This window comes from Aspergillus aculeatus (genome assembly GCF_001890905.1).
Source record: "Aspergillus aculeatus ATCC 16872 unplaced genomic scaffold ASPACscaffold_19, whole genome shotgun sequence".
Taxonomy (NCBI): Eukaryota; Fungi; Ascomycota; class Eurotiomycetes; order Eurotiales; family Aspergillaceae; genus Aspergillus; species Aspergillus aculeatus.
The window spans coordinates 137,327-152,127 of NW_017962994.1; the positions used below are offsets into that span (position 1 = coordinate 137,327).

At 54.1% G+C, this 14,801-nt stretch overlaps 6 protein-coding genes across 6 annotated transcripts; 3 read left to right on the forward strand and 3 right to left on the reverse strand.

The window, feature by feature from the left end:
* Nucleotides 1–1,354: 1,354 nt before the first annotated feature.
* On the forward strand, nucleotides 1,355–2,016 carry ASPACDRAFT_47511 (uncharacterized protein; the record flags this gene model as incomplete). The annotated part of the gene is made up of 2 exons (XM_020201974.1): nucleotides 1,355–1,845; nucleotides 1,902–2,016. The coding sequence occupies 2 exons, from the start codon at nucleotides 1,355–1,357 to the stop codon at nucleotides 2,014–2,016; spliced, it is 606 nt and encodes a 201-aa protein (XP_020051961.1).
* A 960-nt stretch (nucleotides 2,017–2,976) lies between these two features.
* Nucleotides 2,977–4,564, reverse strand: ASPACDRAFT_47512 (putative MFS transporter; the record flags this gene model as incomplete). Its single annotated transcript, XM_020201975.1, has 3 exons — nucleotides 2,977–3,635; nucleotides 3,688–4,246; nucleotides 4,301–4,564. The coding sequence occupies 3 exons, from the start codon at nucleotides 4,562–4,564 to the stop codon at nucleotides 2,977–2,979; spliced, it is 1,482 nt and encodes a 493-aa protein (XP_020051962.1).
* Nucleotides 4,565–5,665: 1,101 nt separating this feature from the next.
* On the forward strand, nucleotides 5,666–7,278 carry ASPACDRAFT_126410 (uncharacterized protein). The gene has a single exon (XM_020196927.1). The coding sequence runs from the start codon at nucleotides 5,959–5,961 to the stop codon at nucleotides 6,832–6,834; it is 876 nt and encodes a 291-aa protein (XP_020051963.1). The 5' UTR covers nucleotides 5,666–5,958; the 3' UTR covers nucleotides 6,835–7,278.
* A 496-nt stretch (nucleotides 7,279–7,774) lies between these two features.
* Nucleotides 7,775–9,221, reverse strand: ASPACDRAFT_47514 (uncharacterized protein; the record flags this gene model as incomplete). The annotated part of the gene is made up of 4 exons (XM_020201976.1): nucleotides 7,775–7,811; nucleotides 7,886–8,640; nucleotides 8,713–8,796; nucleotides 8,856–9,221. The coding sequence occupies 4 exons, from the start codon at nucleotides 9,219–9,221 to the stop codon at nucleotides 7,775–7,777; spliced, it is 1,242 nt and encodes a 413-aa protein (XP_020051964.1).
* Nucleotides 9,222–10,123: 902 nt separating this feature from the next.
* On the forward strand, nucleotides 10,124–11,494 carry ASPACDRAFT_35760 (uncharacterized protein; the record flags this gene model as incomplete). The annotated part of the gene is made up of 1 exon (XM_020200151.1): nucleotides 10,124–11,494. One exon carries the CDS (start codon nucleotides 10,124–10,126, stop codon nucleotides 11,492–11,494), a length of 1,371 nt encoding a protein of 456 aa, XP_020051965.1.
* A 1,773-nt stretch (nucleotides 11,495–13,267) lies between these two features.
* On the reverse strand, nucleotides 13,268–14,450 carry ASPACDRAFT_35786 (polysaccharide lyase family 1 protein; the record flags this gene model as incomplete). Its single annotated transcript, XM_020200155.1, has 2 exons — nucleotides 13,268–13,822; nucleotides 13,884–14,450. The coding sequence occupies 2 exons, from the start codon at nucleotides 14,448–14,450 to the stop codon at nucleotides 13,268–13,270; spliced, it is 1,122 nt and encodes a 373-aa protein (XP_020051966.1).
* Nucleotides 14,451–14,801: the final 351 nt, after the last annotated feature.

Consider the following 14,801-nt stretch of genomic DNA (forward strand, 5'->3'; position numbering starts at 1 on the left):
CGAGGCTCTATTTCCGGGGTTATATCAAGATTTCCCTCGCACGTCTCGAGGACATTGACCCCGCTTGGCGAGCAAATGCATTCTACAAGCTTTTCACGATTCTGGTCGCGGCGGATGACGACGCCAACGCTCTTTGTCTGTTTCACGCAATCCGCGATGAACCACAGAACAGCCGCGATTCCTCGCTTCCAGATGACTGGCTTCTTCCGTGGGCGTGGTGCTGTGATGTCTGTAAGCAAGAATATGACAGTTCCGCTCCCTGCAACAAGTGTCGGGTCTGCGCAGCAGATCTTTGCCCGGGATGCTTCGCGTCAATGCAGCAAGGTACGGCGAGCGCTCGGGTTTGCGCGCCTGATCATGCCTGGCTTTCTACTCCCTTCCCGTCGATCATGCCCGAACAAGGCTTTGTTATTGTAAACGATTCTCCGATGCCCATCGATACTTTTCTCGCGGATCTGGGTCAAGCCTGGGAATGAGGGGTGCGAACGAAGCCTCTGATTAAATGCAGGGTGACCCCTATCAGTCGTTTGAGGACTCTCATTTGCCTACCTCTATACTTTGGGCGGTAACAACAATCTCCTTATATATTCACAATTGCTCTTCTCTCTTATAATAAACAATCCGATTGTTGTAAATACATTTCAGCTTGGTGTGGTACCTGGGATCTGGTCGTACCATTCGGCGACTTGAATGCATCGCCTTTCTCCGTAGTGAGAAATTCGTTTTTCTAGACATATGGAAGCCATGTGATTCTACGTAGCGCAGGTCATCTTATCTCTACTCTAATTTCTCACCAATGAGCCAGTAGGAGCAAAAGTGTCGACCCGGCTCATTGTGGAGAGCGAACCCGCTGCCGGTTAGTCCGCAGCGGGGCTCGATTGCCGAATTCGGGGGTGGTTTGCGAGGGAACCCTAACTTCTACTCCGGTAGATTGCTTGACTGGTTGGCAGCAGAATTGATTACGATATCTGCCATCAGTATCTCCGCGGCAAGAGCCCCAACGGAGATTATTGTCTAGCCTACCTGACTCAGGACTGGACTTCATTCATATCAGCAACAGAGGACATTTGTGACAACTCATTCTTGATAACACGCGAGGAGCTCAGACCATGTCGAGGTACTCGAGTGCCATCTTTCATAAAGTTCTGGACGTTATGGTCGCTAGTCTGCTACGCTAGAGCTATACATTAGAAGAAGCTACTTCGACGCTAGAAATGCACGGCTACGTATCTCCGATCACCCAGAGAAGGCTTTGCCGCGGGTCCCTTAAAAGGGCATTTCTTCCCTATCGCGGCCCCAATCTTTTCATCCAAGCAACAAATACCACTTTCAATCTACCTCGCCTCAAACCACAATGAGGCGACTCACAGCTTTGGTCCTGATTTCAGCCACTACCTTCAACATCGCCACCTTTGCGCTTGGAGCAGCCACATTAGCAGAGTACCTCAACCAACGCAGCTACCTTCTGGGTCTCGTCCCCAAAGCCGAGATCCACGACAATGCCTACATCGGGGCAGCTAGTTACAGCATATGCTCGAGTTTCCTGTCCGCCTTGATTCTTCTCATCGTGCTCATCATCCAAGTGCTCCGGCGCACCATTGCCTACCGAGTCCTAATCGTGTGCGCGGTCGTTCCAAGTCTCATCGGCTTCACTAATGCGATCACCTTGACCATTATCACGGCGACGAAGGTGGTGTCGTTCGGGGATAGTGTCGGGCCGCGCGTTACTACATACTTGGATGACGCTGCTGATAGCGACGGGGTCCCCCTAGAGTATCGAAAGGATGCTGTTTCCATCGCGGCTGTTGTGATTACTTGGGTGGGATGGGCTTTCTCTGTGGTCGGGTGAGTTCCTGCCCCTGCATACTGATTGATGTGGTCTGGTTACTGATCCCAGATAGATGTGCGTTGTTGCTCAAGGCTGGGCAGAGGAAGGCGGTGGAGCAAACATCATCAGCATATCAGGAGGAGAAGGCCGCTTGGTCCGAGGATGGCAGTGAACATGGTCGAGTGTGAAGCACTACTTATTTCTCTCTTGTATGCCTCAGGCAGCACATAAGATCTTTGGGGTGAGAGTCTTCTTAGTTTTGAGAACATGTCGCAACTACGATACAACAAGGATGGTTATAACGTCACCTGCGTGCAAGGTGAAAGTCTTTGCTTACTGTCCAGAGTAAACGGTTGCACGCATCCACCATATATGTGGTTTCGAGACAAGCCGTAGTGCATGGAGTTGTCGATGCTCGTCGAAGAATAAGTCATCGTGGTTGACGCGCCTCTTGTGTTCATCATGGCGAGGACCCAAACCCGCAGCTTCGACGCAGCGCCCGCCTTCCGCTGGAGCTATCCTATACCTATATCTTGCACACGGAAGAAGCAACTCAGCCGGCGGGCTTTGATCGACAAGTCCTCTCGGGCTTATGACGGGCTCTGCAAAGAGCCCGCACAGACCTCGATACGCATTCCCGTTCGACTCCACCTGCTATCCCACCCTTGAGATTAGCCAGGTACAGTACGTCACTTGCTGTCTCTCCGCGGCGGGATTGGGTTGTGGTGTTATGCATGTCTCCACGCTCTCGAACTCTGATAATAGGGCTGATATGAGGCCAGCAGGACAGGAGCGACCGGAGGGGGTCTGTCTTCTACGGCATGCTGGGATAGGAGCTTATCATCCGGTGGGGAAATAGCTTGTACGTAGATCCGAAAGCCATGCCCATTGTCATGAGAGATACATCTCCTCCTTCTAACGACCTGGTCATCTGTAGAGCTCTCAAACAAGGCGGATATCAAAAACCTTCAACCAGAAATGACTCTTCTATAGTCTAAGAGGGGTATATTCTATAATCCAGTATGCAATGCATCGCGAGAAAGAGTCGAAAGAAAGAAGATAAATGGACAACTCGTCCAACACCGAAGCCAGACCTCTCACTCCGACCATAAAGACCTTCAGAAAAGCCTCCACAACGGAGCAGAAATCTACCCACTGAACACCCTCCCCTCCGACCAAACCCTTAACCTCCCGCCCCAGTACCAAAAGCACACCGGCACCGGCACCAACACCACACACACCGCCCCAAGCACCGTCGTCGCCTCCGCGACCCCCAACCCATGCAACATCTGGCTCGCGAACAGCGGAAACGACGCCGCAAACACACTGCGCATGGCGCCATTGACTCCCAGCGCACTGTTCGCCATCGCCGTGTAGCAGTCCACAATATAGCTAAACCCCTGGATGAACAGCAGGTACATTCCACATCCAATGAACAGATTCGAGCAGACGGAACTCGCCCAGTAGATGGCCGGGCTGGCCGTCCAGGCGTACCAGAACATGCCCACAGGAATGAAGATCGCGCCGAGGATCATCGGCGGCAGGCGGGTTTCCGGGATGAATTTGCCGGTGGACGGGTCGTGGCAGTGGTGCCGGAAGTAGAGGGCGTTGTAGAGGATCATGGCGAGGGCGCCGAGGGCGACGCCGACGTTGATTCCCAGTAATGGGAGGGTGTTGAGCCCCGTGCGCCAGCCGCGGAGGTCGCCGTAGGTGTAGGGGTAGGATTGGTAGAAGAGGTAGAGGATGCCGTAGAGGATGGATTGGTAGAGGGTTAGAAGGAAGAGGATAGGTTGAGTGGAGATTAGCCCTGCGTCATATTAGTGAGGGTTGTGCTGTTGTAGAGGTAAACGGGAACCTACAGAAAGGTCGGATGAGGTAGAGTCTCGCGACCTGCGCGATGCTTAAGCTCTCCTTCTCCGCGGATATATCCAGTACTTTGTCGATGCTGGGGGTTTCGAGGTTCTTTTTCTCGGCTGCTGCTGCTGCTGCTGCTGCTCTATCAAGGACAATCGGGGGATGGGTCTCCGGGAACAGCAGCACAGCAATGAGCGACAGGCCCAGCCCGCAGATGATAATCACCCACATCGTCCAGCGCCAGTGCAGCGAAGACGCCACGATGAAGCCGCCGAAGACGGGGCCGAACGTCGGGCCCGAGAACATCAGTCCGACCGCGATGGCCATCGCGGTGCCCCGCTGCGCCGTGGCAAAGCAGTCACTGACGACGCCCCCCATCACCGCCACAGGCGAGATCCCAAACAAACCGGCGAAGAAGCGCCCGAGGAGGATGGTGGTGATGTTGGTGCCCAGCGCGGGCATCAGCTCGAAGAGCGAGGAGACGGTGACGCCGATGATCAGCGGCCATTTGCGGCCGAACTTCTCGGACAAAGGTCCGAAGGTAAGAAAGCCGAAGATATAGCCCTAATTTGCGGTGAGTTTCCCGCACGCATCGATATCATGGAAGCAGAACTATACCACGAGGAATAATGTTGTCGTGAGGATAGCGACTTCTTGGTCGATATCGAACTCTCGCATAATCTCTTTCTGGCCCGGACTCAAGATACTGCTGGCCGCCGTACCTAGGATGTTCATGAGACCGAGGATGATGATCGTCCGGACCTTCTTGGCCATGGTCCAATTTTGAGGGTGGTCAGGGTTGACATGATCAGACTTCCCCAGAGCGGTGTCGAAGCCATCCGTGCCCTTTTCGACAACATCAATTGCCGTGGGAGGACTCATTTGATGCCGGTAAGATGTATAGGTGCGGTCACTGCACGTGACCTGCAACTCTCCACAAAACAAAATGCAGATCAAATCGCTCAGAATGCATGAACCTGATTGGTAGAATGATTATCCCTGCTAGACCCAAGTCACAATGCAGATCACTGGCATTTGATTTCTCCTACACCGACAGCACGCTTGCATACACAGTATACCACTCAAAACAGGTCTCGACCCATCCCTGTCGTTGAGACATTGAGGCCGTATATATTCTGGACCACCAGCATTTCTACCCCAATTCTACACTGAAAATTGCCTGACTCAATTGTTGCCCGTGAGGGGGAGATACAATCCTGTGAGGGGAAGAGAGAAAAATTTTCCATGGCGGGCTTGGACCGTGGAGGCTCGGTCTGCTTTATTCAGCATGAAGAAAACCGGAAGTGGGGCGCCAATGAGGGGGAGAACCGACAACGTGGGTTTTGATGGGGGGGATTTGAGTGTGCGTTGTGCCATCCGCTTGGGTCAGGACAAAAGCCGCGAGGGGAGCGAGGGGGGGACGAGGGGGAAAAATCGGCAGCCCGATCAAATCCCGAGATAGAGCCACGCCAAGCCTCGTGGCGGAGATGTATCGGCGATCCATCGGTCATGTCAACCGTGCGGTTGTCCAATGGTATACATACTTGGAGAGGTTATTGTGTACTTTTTTTCCGAACCAAGAGGAGAATTGGGTTTGCGGAGTGGAATGGCAGCTGCAGATCATCCGATTGCGAGAGTGTGAGTGGATCCGGTCCTATCGTTAGGCATCTGGGAGATTGGGTGCGATGCGCTACCCTTGGGAGCATTGACTTCGACTGTGCTGCAAAGCATAATCATGTGGAGAACTGCCGTAAAGGTATAGGGGGCGACAGACTAAATTTAATGTCGCGGATAGATCCGTTGATTAGACATGGTATAATAGTGGCACCTGAAGTTATCCTGAAACATTTTGTCCAGGCATTTCTTTACTTACCCTCTAATGAGCTAGTCACCAGTCTGGCTCCTCACAAGGACTCCTTTCGAAGTCAGTTGTGATGCATGGAAGAAGGCAGATTCTCTGTGTGACATTAACAGACAGAGACAAGGACGACTCGCTTTCACGAGAATTGCCGTCAAACAACCCATCGTCCTTTTGAACCAAATGAAGAGCTCACTCAGTCCACCAAGAATTGAAAGAATCTCCATCTAGTCTGATTGAACTGAATGACAATTTCAATCCACCATGTCCCCATGCACAAAGCCACGACACCTATAAGAATCATGATGATTACTTTCCAAAAGATAGAACAGAATCACCAGCAGGCTGACCGCAACCGCCGGCAAACATTGCTCAACCCAACACATCAGGTCAACCACCAAACACACAACCAAGCACCATGGACTCGACCGCGCCGCGCCGCAGTAAGCCCTACACCCACGCCTGGCTGGCATCCACCGAAGCCAAGACATCCTACATCCTGGACGATTTGCACATCCCCCACGTCATCTGGGGCGACTCCGTCTTCAGCTACCTAGGCCTGCAGCTAACAATCACCAGTGCGGACTATGTAATCGAAGACGAGTTCTTCGCCGTCGCCGTAGAAGCCCTGTACACCCTACCTCAGGGACTGGACTTCTGCTGTCAAGCGCCAGACCCTAACGACGCCACCAGCACCAGTACCTCACCCCCCTGCCCCTGGCACCCACACCCGCGACCAAAGGGCACCCTCATCCCAGACGCGCACTTCATCGTCAACGACAAACACCACCTGCACCTGTACCGCAAATCCCGACTCCTGTGGTGGATCCCGCGCCTGCAGGAACGCGGCGGCGACGACGAGGATTCCCTGTTCATGTGCACCTGCGACTCGCTCCTGCCCACGCCGCGCGCCACCTCGCACCGGGGCGGACCGGGTCGCGGGCCCGCCGACCTGGCCACCACGCACCACCCGGTGCACATGCTGAAGCCGCACGTCTACGCGGCGGCGCTGGTGTTCCTGGCGGTCCGCAACGTCGCGCACGAGATCGAGGCGCACTGGGACGACGAGCTGGACAAGATGGCCGCGGCGATGGCCGCGTGCCCGCCGTGCCAGCAGCGGAATGTCCCGTGTGTGTTCTTGCAGTTCCTTACGCGCAGGGAGGATACGTATGTCTCGTTGACTATCTTCGCGGCTTTGTGGCGGCGGTTGCAGGAGAGGATGCCCCCAGCGGAGGGGGAGCCTGTCCAGAATTATAGGCGGCGGCGCCGGTGGTTGGAGAAGTGGAGACCGTGAGCTGCCCCTGTTGATCGGGGGTTTTGACCTTGATTGTAGAACCAAGAACTGGTTTCTTGATCGCATAGGCTTTTCTTGTTTAGCAATTTATTTAATCTAGCCAGGTCTATGATGTGGATCTGGTGCTTCAATTATGATTTCTTCCGCTCCGTCTTCCCTTTCTCTCAAAGGTTTCATGCTGTGATAAAATATAAAAACAAAATATACCCTTTTCAGGGGTGCCTCGCTAACCACAGGATTGAGTCATTATCCTATAAATCACCTAAAAACGATAAGATTATCCTCAGTAACACAGAAAATTCCTTGATATCCTGCCAGCGCTCTTCTCCTACACACCAAGTAAGCCTACGCACTCAGCCTTAAGAGGGGCCCGGCCTGCACGGAACACGTGCTAATCAAAACAACACCCTCAATACCGTTCCATACCCTTCTTGTAATCCCGATACAACCCGACCGAAGCATCCAAACAAACCTGTATCAGACGAGCAAAGTGGAGCCCTAAGACCGCACGTCCCGCGCCCATTGGACCAGAAATATCGGTGCCTACGCGGCCGGCCGGGAAAGCACCAATGACAAGCTGCCACCCAGCCCTGTAAGGCTGAGGGAGGGGGGAAGCCCGTCGGTCGTCCTCTTCCAAGGTTTCTTGTCGAGGGTAAACATGCCAAAATGCCTCTTAAGTGGTATTTTACTTGCGTGAGGGAAAGGATGAGGTTGGAGGACGGTCACGTCATATGTGCGGGCTCGGTTCAGCAGATGTTCCGAAGTAAAATCTCATCCTGCACTCTCGCCCTTACAGCAAGCAGTACATTCGTACTCACATTTGCTGGTTTGGTGATATAGTCATCATGCAGTGTATATCAATACTATTTATATCTAGAAAAGGTAAACCACATCGAAAATCGCTTTCCCAACTCAGGCTCGTACCCAGGAAACCTAGCCGCTAGCGAACACAAAACGCCAGCGTAAGGATTGCATACCTAGACAGAAGTCACAAGTCAGCTACAACCACGTCCACCGCTCAATCAATCACAAATGTAGAAAGGAAACTCACATAGCAATCAACGCCACCCCATGCACAACACTATACCTCCCCCCGCGCAGCACCCCGTTCACCAGCAACACCGAAAAGAACAGCACCACCACCTCAAACACATCAAACACCAAACTCATCGGTTTGGCCAGCGCCCACCCCCATAGCACCAGCGCCGGCATCCCGAACAACCCCACATGTACCACGCTCTGCACGACCGCACACACCGCGCCATCGACATCCTGGCTCGCCACACAGCCGCGAATCATCGACATGCCGGCAGCGCCCGTAGTCGCGAGCGGGACAAGCGTAGCGGCCACCAGGGTCTTGCTGAGGTGGAGTCGTGCCGCAGTTATGACCAGGGTGTCGGTGAGGAACTTGGAGCAGATGATTGTAGCCAGGGTCGCGAGTGTGAGTATCAAAAGGGCTTTCGCTTTGCCCGGTGCGGTGCGAGGGAGTTCGTGGGCGGTATCGGCTTCCCCATCCGCCTCATTCAGATTCTCCGTACGCGGTTGCTGTGGGAAGAGATGCCGGTGCGTTCCGATCTGGAAATACAGGTATCCCGCGTACACGCACAGCAACACCGCGGAGACGCCCCGCGAGAAGGCCACGGTGCGGTCGCCGAGTTCGTAGGGGAAGCTTGTGGCCAGCACGGAGGGGAGCACGAGGACCGTGGAGGTTGCGAGCATGAGGGAGGAGAGGGTGTTGGTGGTGGGTTGGTTGAAGTGGAGGATGTCGGTGCGGTAGGAGGCGGCGATTATGCTGCATCCTAGGATCTGGTTCGGTGCGTATGGTTAGGATGGAGACGAAGGAGTGCGTTGTCGGTGGTTGAGGGAGACGGTGCTTACCAGCAGGATCTCGGACAGGATGACCCCGATGGACAGGCTTTGCGCCACATAGATCTCCCGGCTGGCGACGGCCCAGGCTCCTAGCTGAAGTGGTGGGTTAGCTTGTTTCTCGATGATGCATACAGCAGTACAGGTGGGCTCACGCTCAGCCCGACTGCTTTGCGGGGCACAGTGTTGATCAGTGCGCCTGTCAGGTCGCTCGTATTGGTTGCCAGCTGTTGGGAGAAGTCGGAGATGATAGCTGACAGGGCGATGATGGCGAAAAGGTTATAGATGAAGATGAGCACCGGGTTCCACTGAAGGTATCCGGCCACGAGGGCCAGTGGGAGGAAACATATCGGTAGGTAGGCCCCGGATCGGACGGCCGTTGGCAGTTGGCGACGAAGTGCTTGGGGGTTGTGAGTAAGGGGGCGGTCGGGATCGGATTTCGAGGGCGACTGGGAGTGATTCTTAAGCAATGGGTCGAATTCGTCTCCGAAGGAGGGCTGATCGCCAACTGAAGAGGCCATGGCGTTTGCTGCAGCGGCAGCCGATGGATTCGAAGCAGGTCCAGGAAGAAGAAGAGAAGAAGTGGTATCTTTAGTCAATTAATGTCCGATCGAAGCTGGTTTACATAAGTTACCCTAAGCTCGAACCAAAACCCTGGTGACAATACGGACTGTCACGGAACGGTAATTCGGGCGGGGATACTATTTTTGTCCAGGGCTGAATTAACCGTCGGTAAGGCGAACTGCCGTCACTGCCTGCCCTCCTCCGGATATCCGGCTGTTTGTTAAGGCCTTGACTTGGCAGGCTCTGCAAGACGTCTTCCGTGTATTCTCCTATGAATTCTCCCATGTTGCAATTCATACATCGAACGCATGGGCATTCTTGCATAATCAGCGACCTCTGCTACTATGGCACCGGAGACGGTGAGAAGTAGGGTGGGTGAAGGCAAGCAGGATGCAACTCAAGACCGGAGGTCCGATAAAGCAACGGTGCTCAATCAATCAAAACGACGAGAGTTGTCCACAGCCCTACTGCCTAGCGTCTTGGCAAGAGATGATCGGTGTCGGTCTTTCTCCAGTTCTCCCACTTCTAATCAAACCAAGGGGGGAAGTCATTCTTGTCCCACTGGCTGCATCATCATCATCACAACCATCAGCCTCTTTCTCTCTTCATCCCTCCTCCAAGGTTTGCCTCTCGCTGTGCATCGCCCACCGGCCCCGACCCGCTCAAGCCATACCCGATCCATGCTCCTCGAGAAGCTTAGACCCAGTTTAATCCCATCACCTTGACGTCCTTATCCTTTCCTCCCGGATACCCCGTTTCCGCCCGGTCGATTCCCCTCGCGCGACGGTCGGCTTCTCCTGCCCGAATCGTCCTCCCACCCCCACCATCCGCCGAACCACTCCTCGAGACCCCCAAATAGATGGAAGACATTTCCTCAACGTCGATAGCAAACACCTTCCGAAACCTCGCAAAACGATACTGCACCCACAAACAAATAGAGACCGCAAACCAGGTGGAGGCGGTGGTGGACCAAGCGCTGCAGCAGGATCCGGATGACCCGAGTGCGGCACTCGTGCGCTTCGGAGCCCTGGTCCTCACCTTCCTGGAGCAAGGGCAGTGGAGCGCGGCCGTAGACGTGGGCAATGTGGTCGTAGACACCCGAAAGGCGCTCTTGGGCGCGGACAACCCGGCCACCCTCACCGCCATGCATAATCTCGTCTCTGCCTACTGCGGACAGGGCCGATGGGGCGAGGCCATCGAGCTGGGACGGCGCGTGGTCGAGGCCCGCCAGACGGTGCTGGGCATGGACGGTTCGCAGACCATGGCGTCCATGTCCAACCTGGCGTCGGCGTATCGCAACAAGGGCCACCTGCGACAGGCCGAGGCGCTGGAGAAGCAACTCCTCGAGTTGAAGACGAAAACCCTGGGACCCGATCACCCGTCCACGATGACCTCCATGAGCAACCTCGCGACCACGTACACGTACATGGGCCGGTACGACGACGCCGCCCGCCTCGAGCAGAGCGTCATTGAGCGCAGCGCGCGCGTGCTCGGCGCCCGCCACGGGTCCACCCTGACTTACAAGTCCAACCTGTCGGTCACCTTCCGGGAGCAAGGCCGGTTGGAAGACGCCGAGAAGCTGGAATCCGAGGTCCTGAACGCGAGGGTCACGATCTTAGGGGAGCGGCATCCGCTGTGTCTCACGTCGATGGCGAACCTGGCGGCCATCTATCGGGATCTGGGCCGGTTTGAGGAGGCGGAGCAGCTCGAGGCGCAGGTGGTGGAGAGGAGCCAGGATGGGCTGGGCGGCGATCATCCGCAGACTTTCATGGCCATGGTCAACTTAGCGACCACCTGGCGGCTGCAGGGACGGCTAGATGAGGCTGCCGCCCTCGGGGCGCGGGCCGTCGCCGCCATGAAGCAGCAGCTGGGTGATCTGCATCCGCTCTGTCTGACGGCCATGGCGGAGTTGGGGTTGACCTTCCAGAGTCAGGGGCGCACGCGGGAGGCGGAGGCACTGACGGCGCAGGCGTTGCGGGGCATGCAGAAGGTGTTGGGAGATAGTCATCCCCATTGCCTGACGACCGTGGCCAATTTAGGGGTGATCTATCAGTCGCAGGGCCGGTGGAAGGAGGCCGAGGCCTTGGCGGAGCGGGCGGCGCGCGGCCGCGAGAAAGTCCTTGGCAAATCCCATCCGCTTACTCTGGCGTCCATGCAGGATCTTGTCCGGGTATGTCAGGTGCTAGCTGCGGATAGGACGATGGATACACGCGTAAGGATTTCGGGTTGAGGGACATGAGAAATGCTGGCGTTATCCTTCGTTATCTGATGAGACATGATTCAATATTGGGGGTGAGCTTAGTTAGCGATTGATTTGAGTGAACATTGCGTTAATGAAGACAGCAAGTGAAGTAATCATGCAATAGCAGTCAGGCATTATGATACGAGATTGTATGTGAAATAAGAACAAAATTCCACGTTGAAGCAGGAATGTGGCTGAGGCCATTTGTTGGCCTGCACTGCCTCCTTGCCAAGACTGGATGCTGCACTAGTGTTGTAACCTATGCGGAGGTGACCACATGACCACATGCCGGTAGATTCTACACTCAATGACTACATTTCCAAGGACGCGGATATATGGCGGATTCTCACTACATGAGGCTATCTGAAAGGAAGTAGCGAAGGCCACCGAGGTGGGCTGTGAGCGACAGCCGAGCGGACCGCCAACACACCCCCCAGCTTGCCCCGCGCCCCAAAGATCAAGCCAAAGTACGTCTATAGAATTGCCACAGAGGAGAAAGTATAGAGAATGATAGTGGTGAGAAGTGGTAACATACATCGCGGAAAGCCTAACTTATATTAAGCCTAGGAAATCCACCTACACCCCAGCTAATCACCTTGTTCTTCGCCTTGGCTATGTAAACGGTAACAACCACGGCGGTAGGAGCTCAGCGATGCAGTAGAAGGACTGCTGGGCTATTTTAAAGTCTAGGGAACTTGTATACCCACCTGGCTATTTACCTATTACAAAAACCTTAACCTTACATTAAAAAAAGGCTTTAAAACACAGTAAGAGTCACAGCAGTAAGAACTGGGCAACACAGTGAGAGAACGGCTCAACGTATATAAAGCCTTAAACAACCCATCTGTATTTACAAGTGTAAGGAACAAGAGGATTCATTTAAAACAATAGCTGTTCGGCCAATATTACCCACAGTCTTAGGCCCTGGATCAATTATACAACTGCGGACCTATTGATTCTATTGATGCGCGCACATGATTCTTTCCTAAAGGGAATTTGTAGGGCTTCCAGCCCTTACAATCAGAGGTCTTTACCTCTTATTAAACACCTTAACTGTATAAAATCCAGGTTGTAATGAGAGTTGCAAGATGATCAATAAATGTAACATCAGACTATAGAGATAATACAGCGCCAACTACAAACATATATAGGTGTCGTTGGATTGTAAGTAGATCCAGCTCCACCACTCAGACTGCTCACTTACTGTAAGACTTTTGAGACACTCAGAGACGGGCAATATGGAATAACTTCTTGGTTTCTTGGTGGTTCTTGATGGTCAGAACTAGCTGGATTCTCCGCATATGAATATTGTGGTAGTGAGCGACAGCGAGAAGCCTGTGTGGGCTCACCGCCGCCCAAAAGGCAATATACGGCTTTGAAACGGTTTGTAGAGGACGACGCTCAGGAGCGTGATGGATACAAGATCTTCTTGATGAGAACTGGACCTAAAATTATCATGAATACCGAGGGCTCTCTGTATTAAGGGTGTGAATGATGGTGGAATCGAACTATATAAGGCTATCTGAGAGGAACTATCAACATGCGTGGCGGGCGGTGAGCAGCCCCGGCTATCGGAGACCTCAGGGAAGCCGACAAAATCACTACTGTCAAAACAATGTTTCCATCTCAGAATTATATTATCGATTAGGCTAAGATAGAAGCTAACTCAACACATTTCTGCTTCGTAACAGCAGATACCATCGGATTCGATCCACAGGAACACGAATCCCTCCAAAAGTCCATGGGAACGGTTGCAACCGTTTACAGGTTGCCCTGACCGGCGCTGGTAGCAGGGTCGGTGCTGGCAGCACTGGGAGTAGGAAGAGAATCGCCATCGAACGCTTCGAGCGCAGTGGTGGAGGTGCCAGTGAGGTCACCACCGTTGGTGTTGGCGACGCAAGAGCGGCCGATGTAGGAGGAGCAGGTGGAGGAAGCGCTGTCGGAGGAGAAGAGGGCACCCTCGAAGGTGTCGGTCTCGAGGACGGTGTCCACATCCTCGAAGTAGTTACCCTCGGCGAGGACGTAGCCGCCGGAGCCAATCTCGAAGGCGTGGCCGGAGTTGTCCTTCCAGTAGTTGTTATAAATGTGAAGATAAGTGTTGTCCTGGACCTTGGGGGCACGGCCGCTGGTCTTGTACAAGTAGTTGCCGGCGAAAGTGACCTTGTCGCTGGAGCCATCAAAATAGGCATTCCAGTAGGTATATCCGTCACAGGTTGCGGAGTAGTCGGTTTCACCGTTGATGAAGTTGTTGGTGATGGAGACGCGTTCGTCGGCGGAGGTGCCGAGAACGTAGTGCTGACGACCAATGCGAGCAGTCTACCACAACAAGGTTAGATGAGAGAATTTTGCGGAGAATTTGGTCTCAAGAGGAACTTACGGTAACGTGATCAATCCAGACAAGGTCTGCTTCGTCGAGGGTAATGGCATCACCACCCCAGACGTACTCGGCGTTAATGTCCGTGATAGCAATGTTCTGGATGATGATGTTGGAGACACCGCTGACCAAGCGGAGACCCTTGCCCTTGATGACACCAGAGGTGCCCTCGCCAATCAGGGACTTGTTGGAGCCGACGGTGATACCGAGGACACCGGCGTTGTCGTAGGTCACGGAGACGGAGGGAGCATCAGGCTCGTAGTTGGTGCACCAGTCATCCTGGTTAATGGCCACCTGGCAACCACTTGCAGTTCCCCAAGGAGCACATCCCGTGGTAGTAGTGGTTCCCTCAGTGCCGGTGAAGTCAAAAGTCTTGCTGAGAACGATGACACGCTCCTCATCATCACCGAGATACGAGACCAGCTCATCGGTGGTGGACGGGTAGACGGGAGTGGCAGAACCACCGCCGGTAGCGGAGGCGGCGAAGCCGACGGGGGAGCCCGAAACGCCGACAGCAACAGCCCGCTGGGCGAGAGCCGCAACAGCGGTGAGAACAGCAGCGTACTTCATCCTGGAAGTTGGGTCTGGTGTGTAAAAAAGAATGACTGAATCGAACAAAAGAAAGCAAGGAATAGAGAGGAAAGAACGACAGAGAGTGTGTGAGTTGTGAGCCAGAACGGAAAGGATGTGACTTGTGCTGACGGCTGGATACTTATATAGCTTCTGATGGTGGCCCAATTCATCCCCTTGTCCTTGACCTCTCCTCATGAGACCATGATGAGTCTGTCTCAGGCACGCTTGGCAAGCCTCACGGAGTCAACGGGTGAAGCGGAGGAGCAAGATGAGATCCACGACGAGTGGGGAAGCTGATACTGGGAGAATCGTTCTGTGGGTGGGTCCGAGCGAGAAGACTCAATACTC

Coding starts and splice junctions, on each gene's coding strand:
- ASPACDRAFT_126410 (XM_020196927.1), top strand. CDS start 5,959: ATGGACTCGACCGCGCCGCGCCGCAGTAAGCCCTACACCCACGCCTGG.